The sequence below is a fragment of the Fukomys damarensis genome, unplaced genomic scaffold (genome assembly GCF_012274545.1).
Source record: "Fukomys damarensis isolate Sample0158 unplaced genomic scaffold, DMR_v1.0_HiC HiC_scaffold_2, whole genome shotgun sequence".
NCBI classification, from domain to species: domain Eukaryota; kingdom Metazoa; phylum Chordata; class Mammalia; order Rodentia; family Bathyergidae; genus Fukomys; species Fukomys damarensis.
The window spans coordinates 8,866,899-8,886,034 of record NW_022900914.1 but is presented as its reverse complement, the minus strand read 5'-3'; the positions used below and the strand labels follow the sequence as shown (position 1 = coordinate 8,886,034).

At 39.3% G+C, this 19,136-nt stretch overlaps 1 protein-coding gene across 1 annotated transcript in view; it reads right to left on the bottom strand.

The window, feature by feature from the left end:
- Positions 1-505: 505 nt before the first annotated feature.
- Positions 506-19,136, bottom strand: part of Slc4a1ap (solute carrier family 4 member 1 adaptor protein) — a 36,083-nt gene continuing 17,452 nt past the window's right edge. Inside the window, exons 10-14 of the mRNA XM_010604715.3 lie at positions 7,237-7,468; positions 4,671-4,757; positions 3,795-3,862; positions 2,268-2,337; positions 506-836 (exon numbers count right to left, since the gene is read on the bottom strand). Coding sequence (XP_010603017.1) covers positions 787-836; positions 2,268-2,337; positions 3,795-3,862; positions 4,671-4,757; positions 7,237-7,468 — 507 coding nt within the window. The 3' untranslated portion in view covers positions 506-786. The remainder of the gene's footprint in view (positions 837-2,267; positions 2,338-3,794; positions 3,863-4,670; positions 4,758-7,236; positions 7,469-19,136) is intronic.

Genomic DNA, 19,136 nt, shown 5'->3' with positions numbered 1-19,136 from the left:
AGAACACATTCTGCTTTTCGTTCCGTGACCTTATTTGCAACCCTCCACAAGAGGAGGGATAACTAAATGATTAGTCACACAGAATCCAGAACATTCGTTGGGCTGAGATTTTATCAGACTGGTGACCGAGTGCATGTGATGGTGTTAAGGTTAACTATGTCCTGGTAAGTCAGGGTCTGTTCTCAAACCTGGTAGGGAAATTACACTTCAAGTCAGTACGAAGCCCCACTGTAAATCTATTTTTAGCCCTAGGGACAAAAATATCAAACCCAAGACAGACCTTACTTCAACAGTTATTTGAGGACACGATATCTGTGACTTCTACAGCCTGACTGCCAGCGGCATTCCTAGTGCTCAGGAAAAGCCTGATCTCTTTTTTGGTTTTACTTTGTCTTGTCATGATGTGGGGATCAAACCCAGGACCTCACACATGCTGGGCCAGCCATAGGCCCACAGTCCTTCAGACTAAATCAAGAGGCTTGACCTTAAATTAATACTACACACATTTTGGTATATTCTCATTTTATAAGAGTCACATGTCTCACTTTTCTAGTTCTCGAAGTATGTGGTTTCCTTTTTACATATATACACGAACACTTTTAGATATAAATACCAAAATCTCTGGAGAATCAGAAGGGCAGATAAATTTAAGCAGCCAAGGAAGAAAAGGCCAGTCACCAGACTTTACAAATGATCATCTGTGCTTCTCTGGTCTCAACCTGACAGAGCGTTCCAAATGTCTTATGTACACGGTCCCCAAGGTCTTCCTTTGGGAGTCGGAGGAAATCAGTAGCCATACTTGTCATTAAGATGGGTTCTGCCATCTCCACTTTGACCTACATCAAAGTATAAAATAAGAAAGAAGTATATTTACTTTTCCAAAATCAGAGGGAAAAGATATCCAGATATCAATAGGGCAAAAGTAAAACAAATAAGGAAGTTTCTTCTCTAGTAGAAATTTCACTTTTGTATACAACTTCAGAATACAGTCATTTTTTCACTTTTACCCTAATATTTATTAGCAGATAAAAAGCCAACTGCACTTCTAGTAACTAAATTTCTGTTAATGACTAGTATCTTAGAAGTATCATCATGGAAAAAGCAACACGCATGAGAACATGGGGAAAAAGGCATCTCATTCATTCCCCCAAATGTGAATTTATGGGCACAAAGCCAGTACAATCTTTACAGAATGAAATTTAGATTATCTCCAGAACGCTTGCTTGCTTCTCTTTCTTTCTTTTTGCATTACTGGGGAATTAATAAGAAACTGGCAGTATTTGGGTGCTTAGAGAAAAACAAACGAGCAGCTGAGGCACAGCCTAAAGATTTATTTTCTTGCTGCTGTTAATAAAGTTAAAACACATGCAAAAGTAAAAAGAAGCTGGGTGTGTGGCGCACACCTGTAATCCCAGCACTTGGGAGGCTGAGCTGGGAGGATCACTGAGAGTTCCAGGCCAGCCCAGACTACACAGTGAGACCCTGTCTCAAACAAAACCAAACAAAAAGTAAATAAAAAAACTTCAATGAAGCCCTCTACTCTTCACCCAGATTCAATAATTATCACCATCCTGCTTTATCTATCAGTTTTCACGGCCTTCTCTCATCCTCTGCCACTGGATTACTTTAAAGTAAGTCCCAGATGTCATTCCATCTGTAAACCCATCTGCATAAACGTAAGAACTTTGCCCCCATCAGTCGTGGTGGCTGTGGTGGTGCACGCAGGTAGTTGCAGCGCTTGGGAAGCTGAGACAAGAGGATTACTATGAATTTGAGGCCAGCCTGGACTACATAGTGAGTTCAAGGTCAGCATGAACTATATACATAGTGAGACCCTGCCTCAAATAAGTAAATAAATAATTTTAAAAATGAACTTGACCCCCCCAACATAACATCATTCAAAAAATTATTTCTTGCTTTCATCAAATATTGAGCTAGTGTTCAAAATTATCTGACTGGATTATTTTTTAACAGTTCTTTAAGGATCCAAACAGGGTACACAAATTATATTTGATCTTTTTCTCTTTTTTTTAGATAGGGTCTCACTCTATAGTCCAAGCTGGTCTTGAATTCACTGGCTTTGAACTCATGATCCTCCTGCCTCAGCCTCCTGAGTGCTATAATTACAGGCATGCACAAAAACGCCCAGCTTACTTTAGAAGCTTTCACTGCATATTCTTGTAACTTTCTTATTTTGAATTTTAAATATACATTAACTACAAAAACATAAATAAATCTTAGAGGGAGAAAAAATTAAAACAATGTACCTTCAGGTGGAACCCACACACAGTAGTCTGGGTCATCTTCAGGATATTTCGAAGAAAGTATGGGGAGAAACTGTAAAGAAAAGACAGATTATACTACTCAAAAAATTTAAGAATTACTATCCTTATATGTGTCCGCAGACAAAAACTAAAAGAGAAAAGCTTCCATTAGTGATTTTTTTCCTTTTTTTTTTTAGACAAGGTCTCACTATGTACCCCAGGCTGGCCTTGAACTTGCAGTCACCCTCCTGCCTCAGCCTCCTGAATTGTGGCATGTGCTACTCTGCCCAGCCCATTAGTGATCTTGACATCAATAACCTATTTGAGGGCCAGGGATTTAGCTCTGTGGTTCCAGTGCTGCCTCGAAAGCACAAGGACCCAAGTTCGATCCCTGGTACCAAAAAACAAAAACAAAAACCTATTTGAGGGAGCATTCTCTTTCTAAATTTTGAACTTTTCCACAAAACTTTAATGAGCTGATTTTCCAGCCAATGAGAATGATGTGGCATTCCTTAACTGGGGAGGTAAAATACTGCAGATATAAATACTTAATGGAGTAACCCCAGGGAGGGAAATCTGGCACTCATCTTTTGACTCGGGTGGAGAAAAGAGCTAACAAAACAAGCCTGACTGCTAGCCTTTGACTGCTAGCCTTTGTAAGGGGGCCTAACTGATACGGATGACTTACTGTGGTTTGCCCACCTGCTTTCTGCCTGGGAGTCTGGAATTTGGGTACAGGCCAGGCAGGGAAAGTCTGATCAATCCCCAACAAACATCCTGGGCTGAATGTCAAGTGAGTTTCTAGTTAGCAACATTTCAAGTCTGCGGCGACTCACAGCTAGGGAGCTAAGCACGTCCTTTGTGTCTTCGTGGGAAGAGGGCCCTTCGAAGCACGCACCTCGACCTTGTCTCCTCACGATTTCATCCCAGGTGCCTCCCCGCTTGCTGTTGTGCCTGGTGCCCTTCTCTGTAGGAAATCACAGCTGCAAGTACAGCCGTGTGCTGAGTCCTCTCATGAGTAACCTGAGGCCTCCTGATATAACCTGGCAACCCTACTTCTGGGGGCTTACTATACCCCTACAAGTTCAAACAGAAGATTACTCATTATGGCACTGGTGTAATAAAAGACTAGAAGAAAGCCAAGGGTCCATCTGCAGAAAACTGGTTCAGTAAGGTATATCTAAGAAGTAGGAAGCCCTTGATATACTGATATAGAACAATCTTCACAATAGTTTAAAAACATTAAGATACAGAACGGGGTACATTAATTATCATTTGTGTAATGAAGGAGAAAAATAAGAACATTATTGTAATGTCTTTATATACTAGGATATGAAGAGTCACAAATGTGAGCAGTAAGAAACAGGGTAGACAGAGACAAGAATAGAGAATTCACAAAAATAAAAATTTAAGAGTCCAGGTTTCTAGGAGGAGATAAAGCTGATGGGAACTCTGTTAAGTTGGTCTCCAAAGATTTACACTCAGGTATGACAAGTACATTCATGTTTACTTTAGGAGTGAGGTACTTACTTTGCCTGGACCAGGAACTTTCTTTTTCTTCAATTCATCAGTGCTGTTCTCACATTCATTCTTTGATGCTAATTTAAGAAAAAAATAGTAATGACTACTTTCAGAAAAGGAATATAAAAAGAAAAAATTCCTCAAGGGTGTTGGAAATACTTTTAAAAATTAGTAATATTTACCACTGTAAAAGCTGTACTAAGAAGGGCTGGACACAGAGGGATTCAAAATTTGATGTCAGCATGGTCAACTTAATGAGATTTTGTGTGAAGATAAAATAAAAAGGGCTGGGATATAGCTTAGTGGTAAAGCTTTGTCTAACATGTGACAAGTTCTGGGTTCTCTAGTCAATACCACAAAATATAAAGAAATAAAGGAGAGAGAATTCTTTCCTTCACTAATATCCCAAGTTTTTAAACCTTAAGCCTATTCTACAAGCTTGAAAATAATGACATTGATTTTATTATTCCAAGGTTTAACCATTACAAGTAAAACCAGACAAAAGCAAATTTTCTAGTAGACCATCCTTTCAACTAATTTATTTTCATAGGTTTGGAATCACTTTAAAGGAACTCATATTTGATTTGGGAAGATGTCAAACTGGGTTGGGCTTTGCCTGGCCAGACAGAAGCATCAAGGCATTAGGAGCTTTGTAGGGCAGAGAGAGGGTGCCACAGCAGGTTCAAGGAGTAAAAGAAAGACAAAAGGGTTGGCATCAAGCACAGACCCCTTACACATTCATTTCACCAGGGACCAGGTGGTGGCAAGTCTCTAGCAGCTGTCTGGCCATGTCTGTGCCATGTCACAGGTCAGCCGCCAACCCTCCCCACGAAACCTGGTGGTACCAATAGGCAGAGCAGCAGCAGAGCCTGCTGTGCTGCTTACCTGAGGGCTTCTCTCGTGATGAAGCTGTCTCACTAGTCTTTTCATCACCTTTATTCTGTTCTACTTGGCTGAGTTGAGGCATGTTCTCTATAAAAACGAGTACCAAAGCATATTTAATTCACGGTAGAATGAAAAAAAACAAACAAACAAAAAAGCAAGAGAAACTACGTACAGCATCCAGTTTTACTACCATTAACCTCACCCTATCTTTTTTTTTTTTTTTTTTTTTAATCGGGGATTGAACTCAGGACCTTGCACTTGTGAGGCAGGTGGCAGAACCACTGAGCTAAGTCCCCAATCCTAAGGTTTTTAATAAATATGACTCAAGACGTCTAACAGGGAACCAGCAATTTTCCACTTTAAAAACTAGCAGTGGTGGGCTGGGAATTTGGCTCAGTGGTTTCGCCACCTGCCTCATAAGCACAAGGTCCTGAGTTCAATCCCCAGTACAAAAAAAAAAAAAAAAAAAAAAAAGAAAGAAAAGAAAACAGAAAACAGAAAGAAAGAAAGAAAAGAAAAGAAAAAAGCAACAAATTAAAAAAAACTTGCAGTGGCAATAGTTATCAAAAGTCTTAAAAATTTACAAACTCCTTGGCCTAGAATTCTACTCTCAGGGATATTTTTTTTTAAATCAGAGTTGAACATCAAGATTTATTATTTACATACAAGTCTGCTTATAATAGCAAAAAATTAACAAATATCTGAAACAAATTATAATACAAACATGCAATGTACCACTATGCCCCTTAGCAAAAACCACATTTTAAAAAATTTTAAGAAATAGGGGGAGGGCAGACTATACAATAAAATAAACGGTATGATCCTCATGCTGTAAAAAAATAAGTGAGAAAACAGAGGGAAAAGGGCCTGGAATAATCCTTCAACAGCTGCAGATTTACTAATAATTTAATCTTATAAAACAAATTTTAAAACCTGCAAATCTATGCTTTTCCCACACATACTATTTTGGTTCCCTCAACAAACAAGATATATACAGGCAGAGATACAGATACAGATACAGATACAAATACAGATATCAATATATCTACCTATCCTTCCCTTTTCTGCTGGTACAGACCAAGGGAATACCAGGATCAGAGTCAAAAACAGTATGTCTAAATACCTTTTTAAAAGCTAAGGCATTTTGCCAATAACCAACAAACAGATGCACCTTTCACAGATGCACAATGAGTAACTTTCTGTTCCTCAGACACCTAGAGGTGATGTAAGAGAAGAGCTACATTTCAGGGCTTGTGTTTTTAGGTAGCCAAGTCTAGACTGTTTGGAAGCTGATATACACAGTATTCCCACACACATTTAATTCCAGTTTGTATTTTTTCCTCATGTTCTCTCTTCTCTGTGAGATTTTACCATATAAGCAGTTTAATAACCCGCAAAAAAATAAGGTAGTTGGGGATAAGAGTATACTACAAGATAAGCTATAATTTCTAGGGATGAAAGTCTTCTCTGGACTTTTATGTATGATCCACCTAAAATAAATATGTATTTCTTTATAACCAAAAACAATTTAAAAATCAATCTCTTCAGCCAGGCATGGTGACACACGCCTGTAATTCCAGCTACTTGGGAAGCTGAAGCAAGAGGATCATAAGCTCAAGGCCAACGTAGGCAACTCAGACAGACCCTGTATACGTGGATGTGGCAGCTAGGGGTATAGCTCCCTGCGGTAGAACTGGATTCAATCCCCAGTACAAACAACACAACACAACAAAACCACACACACACACACACACACACACACACACACACACACACACAAACTATAAATAAATAAACTCAATTCCTTATTTCCACATTTTTTCATCAAATATTTTCTAAGGGGGTCATTACTACCTGTCAGATTCTCTACTGGGTGGTATAGACAAAAAGATGAGTGAAACATTATCCTTTATTTTTTCTTTCCTTTTTTTTTTTGAGACAGGATCTCACCAAGTTGCCCAGGCTGGCCTTGAACTCGAAACCCTCCTGCCTCAGTCTCCCAAGTAGCTGAAATTACAGACATGTGCCACCACATCCAGCAACCTTAGCTCTTTTTTCTCTGACGGTACTGGAGATTGAACCCAGCACCTCATGCATGGTAGGTAAGCACCGTACTCCTGAGTTACATCCCCATCGGCATGATCCTCCTTGAGAACTGCAATCCACCAGGCCGTTACACTTAGCCCTGTTTTAGGGATGGGGAGGGAAATGAGTAAAACCACTTGATCAGGCTCCACCATCCAGAGTACACAGCCCTCCTGCTTATTTATACAAGGGGCAGAAGCTCAGGATTATTCCCCAGCAGCTGTGGCTTCAGATTCCAAAGATTTCAATCTTCTGTAATTCTGCAAGAGACTGCAATACCTGACCTTAATTTGCAGTGGAATAATGACTGGCAGGAAAAAGAAAAGAAGACTAATAAAAACGTTTTCTTGCTACAGAGCCAGCATTATCACATATATAAAGTGAAAATGCACAGGCAAGAACTGGCCTGCTTTACGAACCCTATCCACGATTAATCCGAATGCCATAATGAACAGCACAGGAAGCAGAAGAGAGACATTACCACCACCCTTTGCTTCCTCAGAACACGTGGGACCTGCCGGGGCACTCATTTCCTGCCCTGCTGCCGCCTCTGTCTCTGGCAGCAGCCCACTGCTTCCACCCTCCATTGTCTTCTCATGCTCCTCTTTTTCTTTCTCTTCCTCCTCTTCCTCGTCTTCCTCCTCTTCTACTTCAGGCTCATCCTTCATTCTCATTAGAGTTGGAGGGAGTTCTGGCCGCTTAGGGGGCAACTTCTGTGAGGGAAACAAAACCACGAAGTAGTTCCACATAGTGATAAAAAGAGATAAAACTCACCCAGGAGGTTCATCTAAGTAGGCACAGTATCTAACCTGTCCGCACCGATAAACCTCACATGAAATTCTGTACATCTACGGACACCGAACAAGTGACCTTATTAATTTCTAGGGTAAAAAATCTTGAGGACTAGGGGTATAACTCAGTTGCAGAGTTCTTGCCTAAGATGTGCAAGTCCCTGGGTTAGATCCCAGAAACTGTGGGGGAAAAAAACCAAATATTATTCATTACAAAACACTTGAAATAGCTTGTGCAGGACTGAGACATTTATTCTAGGTGAGTAATAGTTCCAAGAATTCTGTCCTGTTATAGATCTTGATATTAAAGGCCCTGAATTTATTACAAAATCTTCTAAGGAGTAAATAAGACATACATCCCCAAGAAAGGACTCATTTGTACAGCTTTTTCATTTTACATTTATTTTGTGTAATTTCAAGGAAATATAACACATAAATCAGTAATAGATCCTGAAGAAAAGGAAGGCATTTCTCAGAAAATAAGGCCAGATGTTCCTTGTTTTTTTTTTTTGTTTTTTTTGAGACAGGGTCTCACTATGTAATTGAGACAGACCTGCAACTCACTATGTAGCCCAGGCTGGTCTCAAACTCACAGTGATCCTCCTGCCTCAGCTTCCCCAGTGCTGGGATTACAGGCATGTGCCACCACGCCCAGCTGAGAGACAGAACCTTGTTATGCTGCCCAGACTGGTCTTGAACTCCTGGGCTCCCGAGGTCCTCCTGCCTCAGTCTCCCAAGCATCTAGAACTACAAACATGTGCCACCCTGCTTGGAAGGCATGTCAATAAAGGTATTCCAATCAAGGCATGCCAATAAAAGTACTTAGATCTGGGCACAGTGGCACACGTCTATAATCCTAGCTACTAGAGAGGTGAAGGCAGGAGAATCTGAGTTTGAAGCCAGCCTTGGCAACACAAAGAGACCATTCTCCCCCAAAACAAACAAAAAGTACTTAGAAGAAATATACAGTCTGTCTCAGACCTGGAATTGAAAAACCTACAAAACAACTTGGTAAAGAGAAAAAAAAAGTAGATCTCTGGGAATCAAGAGGGGCTGACAGGAAAACTAGAAACTACACAGAAGTGTGAAAAACAGAGCACAACTCAGAGTAAACGAAGCTGTCTAGAAAGTGAACCCAGTTCCTAGGATGAGTGACTTGTCTCTGCTGACACAAGGTAAGCCTGGAGAGGGTAGGCAGTGTCAGGGAGAAACAATGGACCAGACTAGCAGTGTTAGCCCCAGGAAAAGCCCACAGCTATTGTAAATGCAAAAACAGCATAAGGTTTTAACTTTGAAAATGACTCCTTCAGCATAGTAAGCTAGAACTGGAAAAGAAATCCAGTGGTTTATAATCAGAAGCCATTTAGGGAAGGGGTTAATTGTTGAGACAGCCACAGAACAGCTACAGAAGGATCGTACTTCAGGGTTTCTGGTTTCACCCTACCACAGTGCCTGGGTGGGAGACAGCCACAAGGACAGTCACAGAGAGGGTAGAGCTAGACACAGACCTCCCTGAGAACAGTAAGCTCAGTCTGGGAAGGACATGGGGTCCCGCCATACATGGGGAGAAGCCAGGCCAATCATGTGTAGCTTGCAGAAGGGGCTAGGTTTGAAAGTGCAGACATGAACCTGGAAGTCTGCTTGAATCCCACCCTGCTGCCTACATCCAGCACAGAATTCAATGGTCTGCTTACTTTCCCCATCACCAATGTGAGCTCTGGCTTACACAGATGCCACAGTGTGGGGTATGCAGACAGAAGGGTCTCTGGAGCCCTGGGCGAGCAACTCACAAACCCACAAGCTATAAAGCTAAGAAGAGAAAGCTTTGACTCAGGTACACAGAGGAATACAGAAACCAAGCTGCCAGCCCTAGGGTGGAAGGTGGGCAGGATTCGACATTTACACACAAAACATGAGTGTAGAAACATGACAGGTCTTGAAAGTGATTCATTATCCCTTCCCCATATCTGATGGATTCCAATAATTCAGACACTGGAAGAAGCCACTGATTCAAGAGGAATTTTTTTTTTTTTTAACTCTTGTAAAAAATTTTTAATTTTATTTATTTATTTATTTATACCAGGGATTGAACTCAGGACCTTGCATTTTTGAGGCAGGCAGTGGAACCACTGAGCTAAATCCCCAGCCCTCTTAATTTAATTTTCAAATTATTCAAACTATCTCTTTTTTCCTTTTATTTGTTCTTTTTCTTTACTTTGCTCTTCTTCCTTTTTTGTTTGTTTTTTTGTTTTGGTTTTTTTTTTTTTTTTGGTACCGGGGATTGAACTCTGGTCCTTGTACTTGCAAGGCAGGCAACAGAACCACTGAGCTAAATCCCTGGCCGTTTGTTACTTTTACCTAATGCTATTAATTTTCTTTTACTCCTTAATAGGCTCCTTTATCTCGTTTTCCTCTCCTTCTTCTCATCTTCCTTTTCATTAGTTTTTAAATTTTTGCTTCTTTCTTCTCCCTTTCTCCACCCAGCCTCCATTTTTACTAGTTAGCATTACTTTAGAATTCTTTTCTACTGTTAATGTTGGTATAGCTGTTGCATTTAGTAGATGTTTTTACTCTATCAATATTTGGTTGGTCTTTGTGTCTATAATTACAGATCTTATTTCTATGGTTAAGGGTGGTACACTGATAGCTTTTATTGGTTCTCATGGTATGTCCATATCTAAATGTCTTTGACTCTATTATTGTTGCTGATTGTGTTATTACCTGGGTACCATAGTTGTTACTTTTTTTTAAACTATATAACAGTATCTCCTTTGCCTTTTTATCATCAATACTGTGGATCATTTCCAGAGAACTGGGTGCTGGGCCAATTACACTGCACTCTTTTCTCCAAATGAAAGAGATGGTTAAAAAGAAAAAAATGTGAGAGAATGAAAAGATGAAAATAAAGTGTTTGTAGATGGGGAGGGGAGGAGGGGGTGAAGGGAGGGCAGAGGTAAGGGGAAAAAATGAGAATCAAGACTTGTCATGTAGAGGTACAAGATCCCAACAATGAATGTAACTGTACTGTATCCCTAAAATGTACCAATAAACTCAATTAAAGCTGGGGAAAAAAAAAAAAAAAAGAGATGGTTGGACCTTGGGACAGACACAAGAGCCTATAGTTATGCAAATCTAGAGAGCATCATTGAAAAGCAGACATTGCCTAATGAGATCTCCATACTAGCAACAAAGTTTTTCCACTGTAATCAAACTCAGCACACAAAACAAAACAATACAAACACGAGAAGGCAAGGCAACAAAAGGTCTCTGAAAACTCCCAGCTCTCCCAAAGCTGATCCCTGGGGTATCAATGGGGAGGAAGGCCAAAGCCAAACAGCTTAAATATATGACATGATAAAAGACAAGATTAAAAAAAAATCAATAAGGTACTGGGCAAGCTCAACAATGATTTAGTTTTAAAGAGATAATGGATGTAATAAAATGAGGAGTGAAATTATAGAAGACACTAATAAAAAGCTAGCCAAGATAAACAAAATTATAAAAACATGAATGACTGGGGCCGGGGATTTAGCTCAGCGGTTCGGTGGCCTGCCTTGCAAGCGCAAGGACCCGAGTTCAATCCCCGGTACCAAAAAAAAAAAAAACAACAACAACAACAAACAAAAATGAATGAATGCAAGAGACTGCAATACTGATTATGCCCCAAAGCAAGCTGTAAGCAGTAGAGGCTGTAAAGAGTGCATAACACCACAACTGGTTTGTTTATAGAAGTGAGTATGGCATCTAAATTCAATCCCACAACTAAAACCTCCTTTAAGTAGAAGGACAATGTTCTAATTACAATGATATTTTGTCTATTCTGTTCTTAATTCAAGAAAGCTTTGTCTTGTCTTTAACAAGCCTTGCTTACATTAATTTCTATAGAAGCCACATGACTGTACATTTTCTCACATAGTTCTGCCCTTGTGCATAGCTGTTGCCTTTGCTCCAATTGATTACTTTCTTTTCTTTTTTTTTTTTTTTTTTTTTTTTTTGGTACCAGGGATTGAACTCGGGACCTTACACTTTCGAGGCAGGAGGTGGCATCACTGAGCTAAATCCCCAACCCCTCCAATTGATCACTAATAAAAATCAGTGGCTTGGACTGGCCGGTGCCTTTGAAGGTTGCACCAGCATTAGTTGTTCTGGTGCCCTACTTTCTGTCTCTTAGCTCTGTCTTTTAGGGTTTTTTCCCTCAGGTCTGCATCGTACACTGAGTAGGAAACTGAAGACTACTGCAGAGGTTTCTGGTAATGTTTCAGGAGTCCCCAGTAAATGACCACTTTAGCAAAAAAGTATAGTCCATAAAACGGTATTGTCTTAAGTTATTTTTCTCATTGTTGAGACAAAATATCCAACACCTACAAATTAAAGGATGAAAACTTTATTTTGGCTCACAGTTTGTACAGGTTTCAATTCAAGGTTGGCTGACTCTAAGGCAAGGTGGCATGGCAGAGTGGCACTGCAGAGGATAAACAGTCCAAGGCAAAGCAGGAAGAAGACAGTGAAGCAGCAAGCAGCCTTCTTCTGTCCCTTTATATCCCAGCCAGGCTACAAGACTATTTACTGTTGCCACCCACCGAGGGTTGAATCTCCATTAAACACTAAACCAATTTAGTTATCACACACCCTTAATCCCAGTATCACACAACCTACATCCAGCCACCTCCAAAAAGTCCTACCTACAATCACATGAGATTTTAGGGGGAGATATCTGGAGATAAGCTGTAACAGGTACCAAACAGAAATCTAGGAGATAAAGACCTATTCAAAGTATAGGCAGCAGACGTGACCAATGCGAGGATGGATACAGTGTCAAAATTTAGAAGACAGGGCTATTTCAGGTGACAGTACACTCGGAGTTACCTCTAAAAAAAAGAAGAGAACATGGAAAGTGAATCCAACACCTGCTAGATGACGCAAAGAAGACTAATCTAAGATTGATTGGAAGTAGTGAAAAAATCACAAGATAGCACAAATGGCATAAAATAATTGTTTATACAAATAATAGAGGCAAGAATTCAAATATGGAGAAAGAATTCAACATGCAGAAAAGCAAGATATATAGAACCCCAAAATAGCCATGCATCAGAAAACAACTTCTCAGGCTGGGAATTTAGCTCAGTGGTTCTGCCGCCTGCCTCACAAGGTCAAGAACCTGAGTTTGATCCCCAGTACAAAAAAAAAAAAAAAAAGAGAGAAAGAAAGAAAGAAAGAAAAGAACTTCTCCATGACACACCAAAGTCAAAATCCTAGAAGTCTAACACAACCACAAAATCTTAAAAACTATTACAGAAAAGCAATGAAATCACTTACAAAGAGAAAACCATTCAAATTACAGCAGACTTCTCAACACAAACCTTAAGAAGTTAAAGTATTTTAAACCTTGAAAGAAAATTTTCAACTCAAGTTGATAAATCCTGCAACACTACCTTTCAAAACTGATAAGAAAATAAGATCTTTCCCGGCGTGGATTGATCTTCGTGGTGCTGCTGCCTGCCTCACAAGCACAGGGTCCTGAGTTCCATCCCCAGTACCAGAAGAAAGCAAGCAAGCAAGCAAGCAAGAAAGAAATGGTCTTTCCATGAGAAAGAGCACCACGAGAAATTCCTGACCATCAAACCTGCATGCCAAAAAAAATTCTCAAGGGTATATAGTAGAAAGACAAAATGAAGCCAACAATGCCAAAAAGTGTGGAATAAATACATCAGGAAGATGAAGCAGTTAAACAGAGAAGGGGGAAAAAGGGAATCAGCAACAGGAAAATAAAGCAATGACAGGAATAAGTCAATGCCTTTCAGTAATAACTCTGAATGTAAATGTTCTCAATTCTCCAATTAAATGAACAGACTGGCAGAGTGTATCAAAAACTACAACCCTATGGTGTGTGTGGTGGCACAAACCTATAACCCCAGTACTTGGGAGGCTGAGGCAAGAGGATCACTTTGTGTTTAAGGCCAGCCTGGGCTATACAGTGAGTTCAAGGACAGCCTGAACTACACAGCAAGACCCTATCTCAAAAAACCACAAAACCCAAAGGTATAACAATTATAAACATATATGTACCAAACACCGGCACACCTAACTTCATAAACACTACTGGCTATTGGGTATAAAAAATCAGATAGCTAGGTGTGGTGGTGAACTTCTGTAATCCCAGCACTTGGGAAACTGATGCAGGAGGATGCTGGGAGTTCAAAGCCAGGCTGGACTAAAAAACAAGATCCTGTCTCAAAAAACAAAAACAAAAATTAGATAAATATTAATACAATTATAGTAGGAGACCATAATACTCTACTTTCACAAATAAACAGATCAACTAGATGAAAATGAAAGCAACAAAGAAATATCAGAGTTGAACTAAACCTTTGAAAAAATAGGACTCTAGTTATCTATAGAGTATTCTGCCCAACAACAGAATACAACAGACTACACATTCTTCTCAGTAGCACATGGAAATTTCCCCCAGACTACATACAAAGCACACTTAAATACAAAAGAATCAAAATTATCCTACGTATATATCATCAGAACATAATTTGATAAAATCAATAGCAAAAGAAACCACAGAAATTATGGAAATATACAGAAATTAAACATTTTACTCTTGAAGAAATTAGTTCCTAGAATCAAATGAAAATGCCAGTACAACATACAGGAACCTATGGAACACAATGAAATCAACAATGAATCGAAGAGCTGGTTCTCTTAAAGAATAACAAAATAGACAAACCCTTAGCCAATCTTATCAAAAAAAGGGGAAAGAAAAAACTCAAATCAATGCAATTAGGAACAAAAAAGGAGAGATCACAAAAGACACCTCCAAAGACCAGGTTATCAACTACTTCATAAACCTGTTTGCCAACAAACTGGAGAACGCACAATAGAGGACAGAGTCCTGAGTGCATATGAATTACCAAACTGAACCAAGAAGGTATAAAAACTGAATAAGCCAGTAACAGGCAATGAATTTGGAGCAGTAATTAAATAGGGGGGGAAAAAAGACTACCAATTAAGAAAAGCCCACAACCTGATGGATTCACCACAGAATCCTTCAATAACTTTTGGGAAGACCTAAGGCCAACAACTCCTCAAATTCTTTAATGACACTGAAAGGGAGGGAGAACTCCCTAAATCATTCCTGGGAGTAGCATTGTTACCCTGACCCCAAACCAGAAAAGGATCCACCCAAAAAGAACTATATTCAATCTCTGTAATGAATAGATGCAAAAATCCTAAATGAGATATTCACAATCAGAATGCAACAAGTCATCTAAATGATCACGTATCACAGCTGTTGTGGCTTGTATCTAGATGTGCCCTAAAGTCACATAGAAACAAGGTGGGGCTGTTTCAGAGGTGCTGAAGCTAGTGTGTGTGACCTGGGATAAGGGCGTGTGCTCACTAACCACTACACATAGAGTGACAGTTTGCACCCCCCTAGTCCCAGTCATGTGGGTAAGATAAAAGGGGCAGAAAGATTCTCTTGCTGCTGTTGCTGTCTTCCATTGCCATGAACTGTTGCTCCTCTGCCATCCTGCTTTGCAGCCTGTGGGGAAACTGAAACTCTCACCTAACAATAGTATGCAGAAAACTAGAAGTGGTTAACAACAAGGAGTTAATCTATCAACTTGATGTCAACAGAAGCCACTGTGATCAGATACAGAGAGCATTCCCGCCCAAAGTGCATGTGAATACCTTTTGACCTTTAGGAATTGTAAAATGTTATGGTGTCTAAACATTCTCTTGTGGTGTCTTTCTGCAGATGTTTCTTGTGTAGATTTTTGCTGATAATGTGTGTATAAATAACCAGGTTTGCCTCAAATAAAGCAGACAGTCTTTTGTCTCTACTCTGCCTAGAGTGTCTTTCCTTTTCAACCCTACTCTCTCCTTCAGGTACTGTTCGACTAGTGGGGGCTGGTCCCCCACAGCAGCCAGCTGATTATGGGCTGAAATCTCTTGAACTATAAGCCAAATAAACTTTTCCCCCCTTTAACTTTGGGAGTCAGATATTTTGTCTCAGCAATGAGAGGAAAGTAACTAACACAATGACCAAGTAGGCTTCATGCCACAGATACAAGGATGGTTAAACATACACATATCAATGAAAGTGATTCATCACATAAACAGGAGCAAGGACAAAAACCACATGATCATCTCGATACACACAGGAAAACTAACAAAATCCAAAACCCATTCATGATAAAAACCCTGAAAAAAAACAGGTATAGAAAGCCTTTACCTCAATCCGATAAAAGCCACTTAGGACAAATCTGTTGCCAACACTGTATTACATGAGGAAAAGATGAAAGCTTTCTCCCTAAAATGAGAAACAAGACAAGCATGTCCACTGTCACCACTTCTGTTCAATATAGTCCTTGAAATATTAGCCAGAGTAATCAAGCAAGAGAAATAAATAAAAAGGACATGGCAAAGAAAGGAAGACAAAGTATTATTATTTGCAGATGACATAATCTTCTACAAAGAAGACCCAAAAATGTACCTAAAAAGAACCAATAAACCCAATGAGAGAGAGAGAAAAAAAAAGATGACCCAAAAAATTCCACCAAAAGACTCCTAGAATTAATAACAAAATTCGGCAATGTAGTAGGATACAAAACCAACACACAAAAATCAATAGCATTCCTATACACCAATAATAACACACTGAGAAAGAAATTAGGCAAACAAAACCACTCACAATAGTATCACAAAAAATTAAATACTTAAAGCATTAACCTAACCAAGGAAGTGAAAGACCTCTGTGATGAAAATTACATCTCTCTGAAAAAGAAGATGGAAAAGGACAACAGAAAATAGAAAGATAAGCCGGGTATGGTGGCACATATCTGTAATCCCAGCACTCAGGAGGCTGAGGCAGGAAGATTGCTGTGAGTTCAAGACCAGCCTGGGCTACACAGTGAGTTCCAGGTCAGTCTGAACTACATAGTGAGACCCTGTCTCAAAAAACCAAAAAACGAAAAAGAAAAAGAAAATAGAAAGATACCCCATGTTCCTGGATAGGCAGAACCAATATAATAAAAATGGCTCTATACTTCCAAAACTGACACATAGATTTAAAGCAATCCCAGTCAAAATAGCAACAGCATTCCTCACAGAGCTACAGAAAATATTAAAATTCATCCAGAACCAGAAAAGATCCAGAATAGCAAAGCAATCCTGAGTAATAAGAGCAAAGCAGAAGGCATTACAATCCCAAATTTCAAGCTACATTATAAAACTACAGTGATAAAAAACAGGATTATGTGCCAGGGATTTAGTCCAGTGGTTTCACTGCCTGCCTCGCAAGTGCAAGGTCCTGAGTTTGCTCACCAGTATCCAAAAAAAAAAGGATGGTAACTGGCACAAAAACAGACATGTGAATCAATGGAATAGAATGGAGGAAGCAGAATAAACCCTAGGTACATTCAAGGATCCAGAAACACACACTGGAGGAAAGATAGCCTCTTTATTAAACAGTGCTTGGGAAATTGGAAATGAACACGCAGAAGACTGAGTCTGGACACATATGTCACCATGTACTAAACTAAATCAAAATGGGAGCTGGGGATGTAACTCAGTGGCATTGAGCCTGTCTGGCACGCTCAAAGTCCTGAGTTCAATGCCCAGTACTGAAAATAAATAAATAAATACATACATAAAATCAAAATGGATCAAAGATCTAAATGCTAAAAAAAAGTCTGTTGGAGGTGAAATACGTAAAATTTTTGAAGACAGGCGTAAGGAAGGATTTTCTCAAGGACTTTCTAAACAGAATCCTAGTGGCACAAGGAATAACACTGAGATCAACAAACAGGATCACATCAAATTAAAAAGCTCTGTACAGCAAAGGGAACAACCAATAGATTAAAGGGACAATGGGACTGGGGATTTAGCTCAGTGGCGCTGTGCCTGCCTTACAAGTGCAAGGTCCTCAATTCAACAAGCTACAGAATGAGAAAAATATTTTGCCAACTATTCTTTGGACAGAGAATTAATACCTAGAATATATAAAGAATTGAAAAAATCGGGCTGGGGATTTAGCTCAGCGGTTCGGTGGCCTGCCTTGCAAGCACAAGGACCCAAGTTCAATCCCTGGTACAAAAAAAAAAAAGAATTGAAAAAATCAGACCTCCCAAAAAAAAGATCTAATCAAAAAATAGGCAAATAAAATGAATATTCTTCACTGAAGAAGTACAGATGGCCAATAAATGCATGAAGAAATGCTCACCATCACTGGCCATTAGAGAAATGCAAATTAAAACAACACTGAGATTTCATTTTACTCCAGAAACAATGGCCATCATCAAGAAATAAAATAATAACAAAAACTTGCAAGGCTCTGGGGGAAAAAGGGACCCTTCTACCCTTCTGTGTTATTGATGGAAATGTAAATTAGGCCTGGTGGAGTTGGAGATAAAAAAAAATAAGATGTGCACCAACTCCCCACAAGTGTCACCATTACATCTAACACTGCACCATCTGACTCCAAGTGGGTGGAGAAAAAGGGGCTCTTCTACAACATTTTATGATTGTAAATGAGTACATCCACACTGAAAATCAGTAGGTAGATTCCTCAAAAGACTAAAAATAGGAATTCCATTCAACCCAACTATTCCCCACTAGGTATCTTCCCAAAAGAGTTAAAAACATCATAATACAATGAGACATGCATACTTATTTTGTAGCAGCACAATTCATAATGGCTAAATCTTTGTTGTTGTTGTTTTTTTTTGTACTGGGGATTGAACTTTGGACCCAGAACTGCCCCTGAGCTAAATTCCCAGACCATAATAGCTAAATCTTGGAAGTAGCATAAATATAAACAACAGGTGAATAAGTAAAGAAAATGTGGCATTTGTAAGCAATGGAGCACTACTCTGCCATAAAGAAGGATAAATCTGAGTCATTTCTAGGAAAATGGATGCATTTGCAGACCATAATGTTAAGTGAAATAAATCAGACATGCAAGCTTAAATAACATACGGTTTCTATTATATGAAAAACCCAGGGGCTGGGGATTTAACTCATTGGCAGCATCCCTGACTCACAAGCACAAGGTCCTGGGTTCAAAAAAAAAAAAAAAAAAGATATGAAAAACCCAAAGTATAAATAAATCAACAAGTAAAATAGATAATAGGGAACAAGAAGATAGACCTTATGTAAATGGGAAGGGGAACAAGAGATGGGAGGAAGCAGGGGAGGTGAAAGGAAAAAAGAATTAAAACGTGTTATGTACACGTTCTACTCCTCAGCATGAATGTAATCAGTATGTACTGGAAATATGTATTAATAAAAAATGTTTTAAACTTCATCAAACTTCCTTCCACCAGAAAAAGTACTTGGAAAAAGTTGATCACACTATGGATAGAGAAGACAACAGAGTAGACCTTCGTTGCATCGTTTTTTTAAATACAGGATTTGGTTTAGCAATCCTCCAAGAGAAGTATTCTAGAAAAGTGTTTTTCTTCTATTTAAAAGATAAGCCAAGGCCGTGGATTTAGCTCAGCCGTTTGGTGGCCTGCCTTGCAAGTGCAAGGACCTGAGTTCAATCCCCAGTACCAAAAAAAAAAAAAAAAAAAAAAAAAAA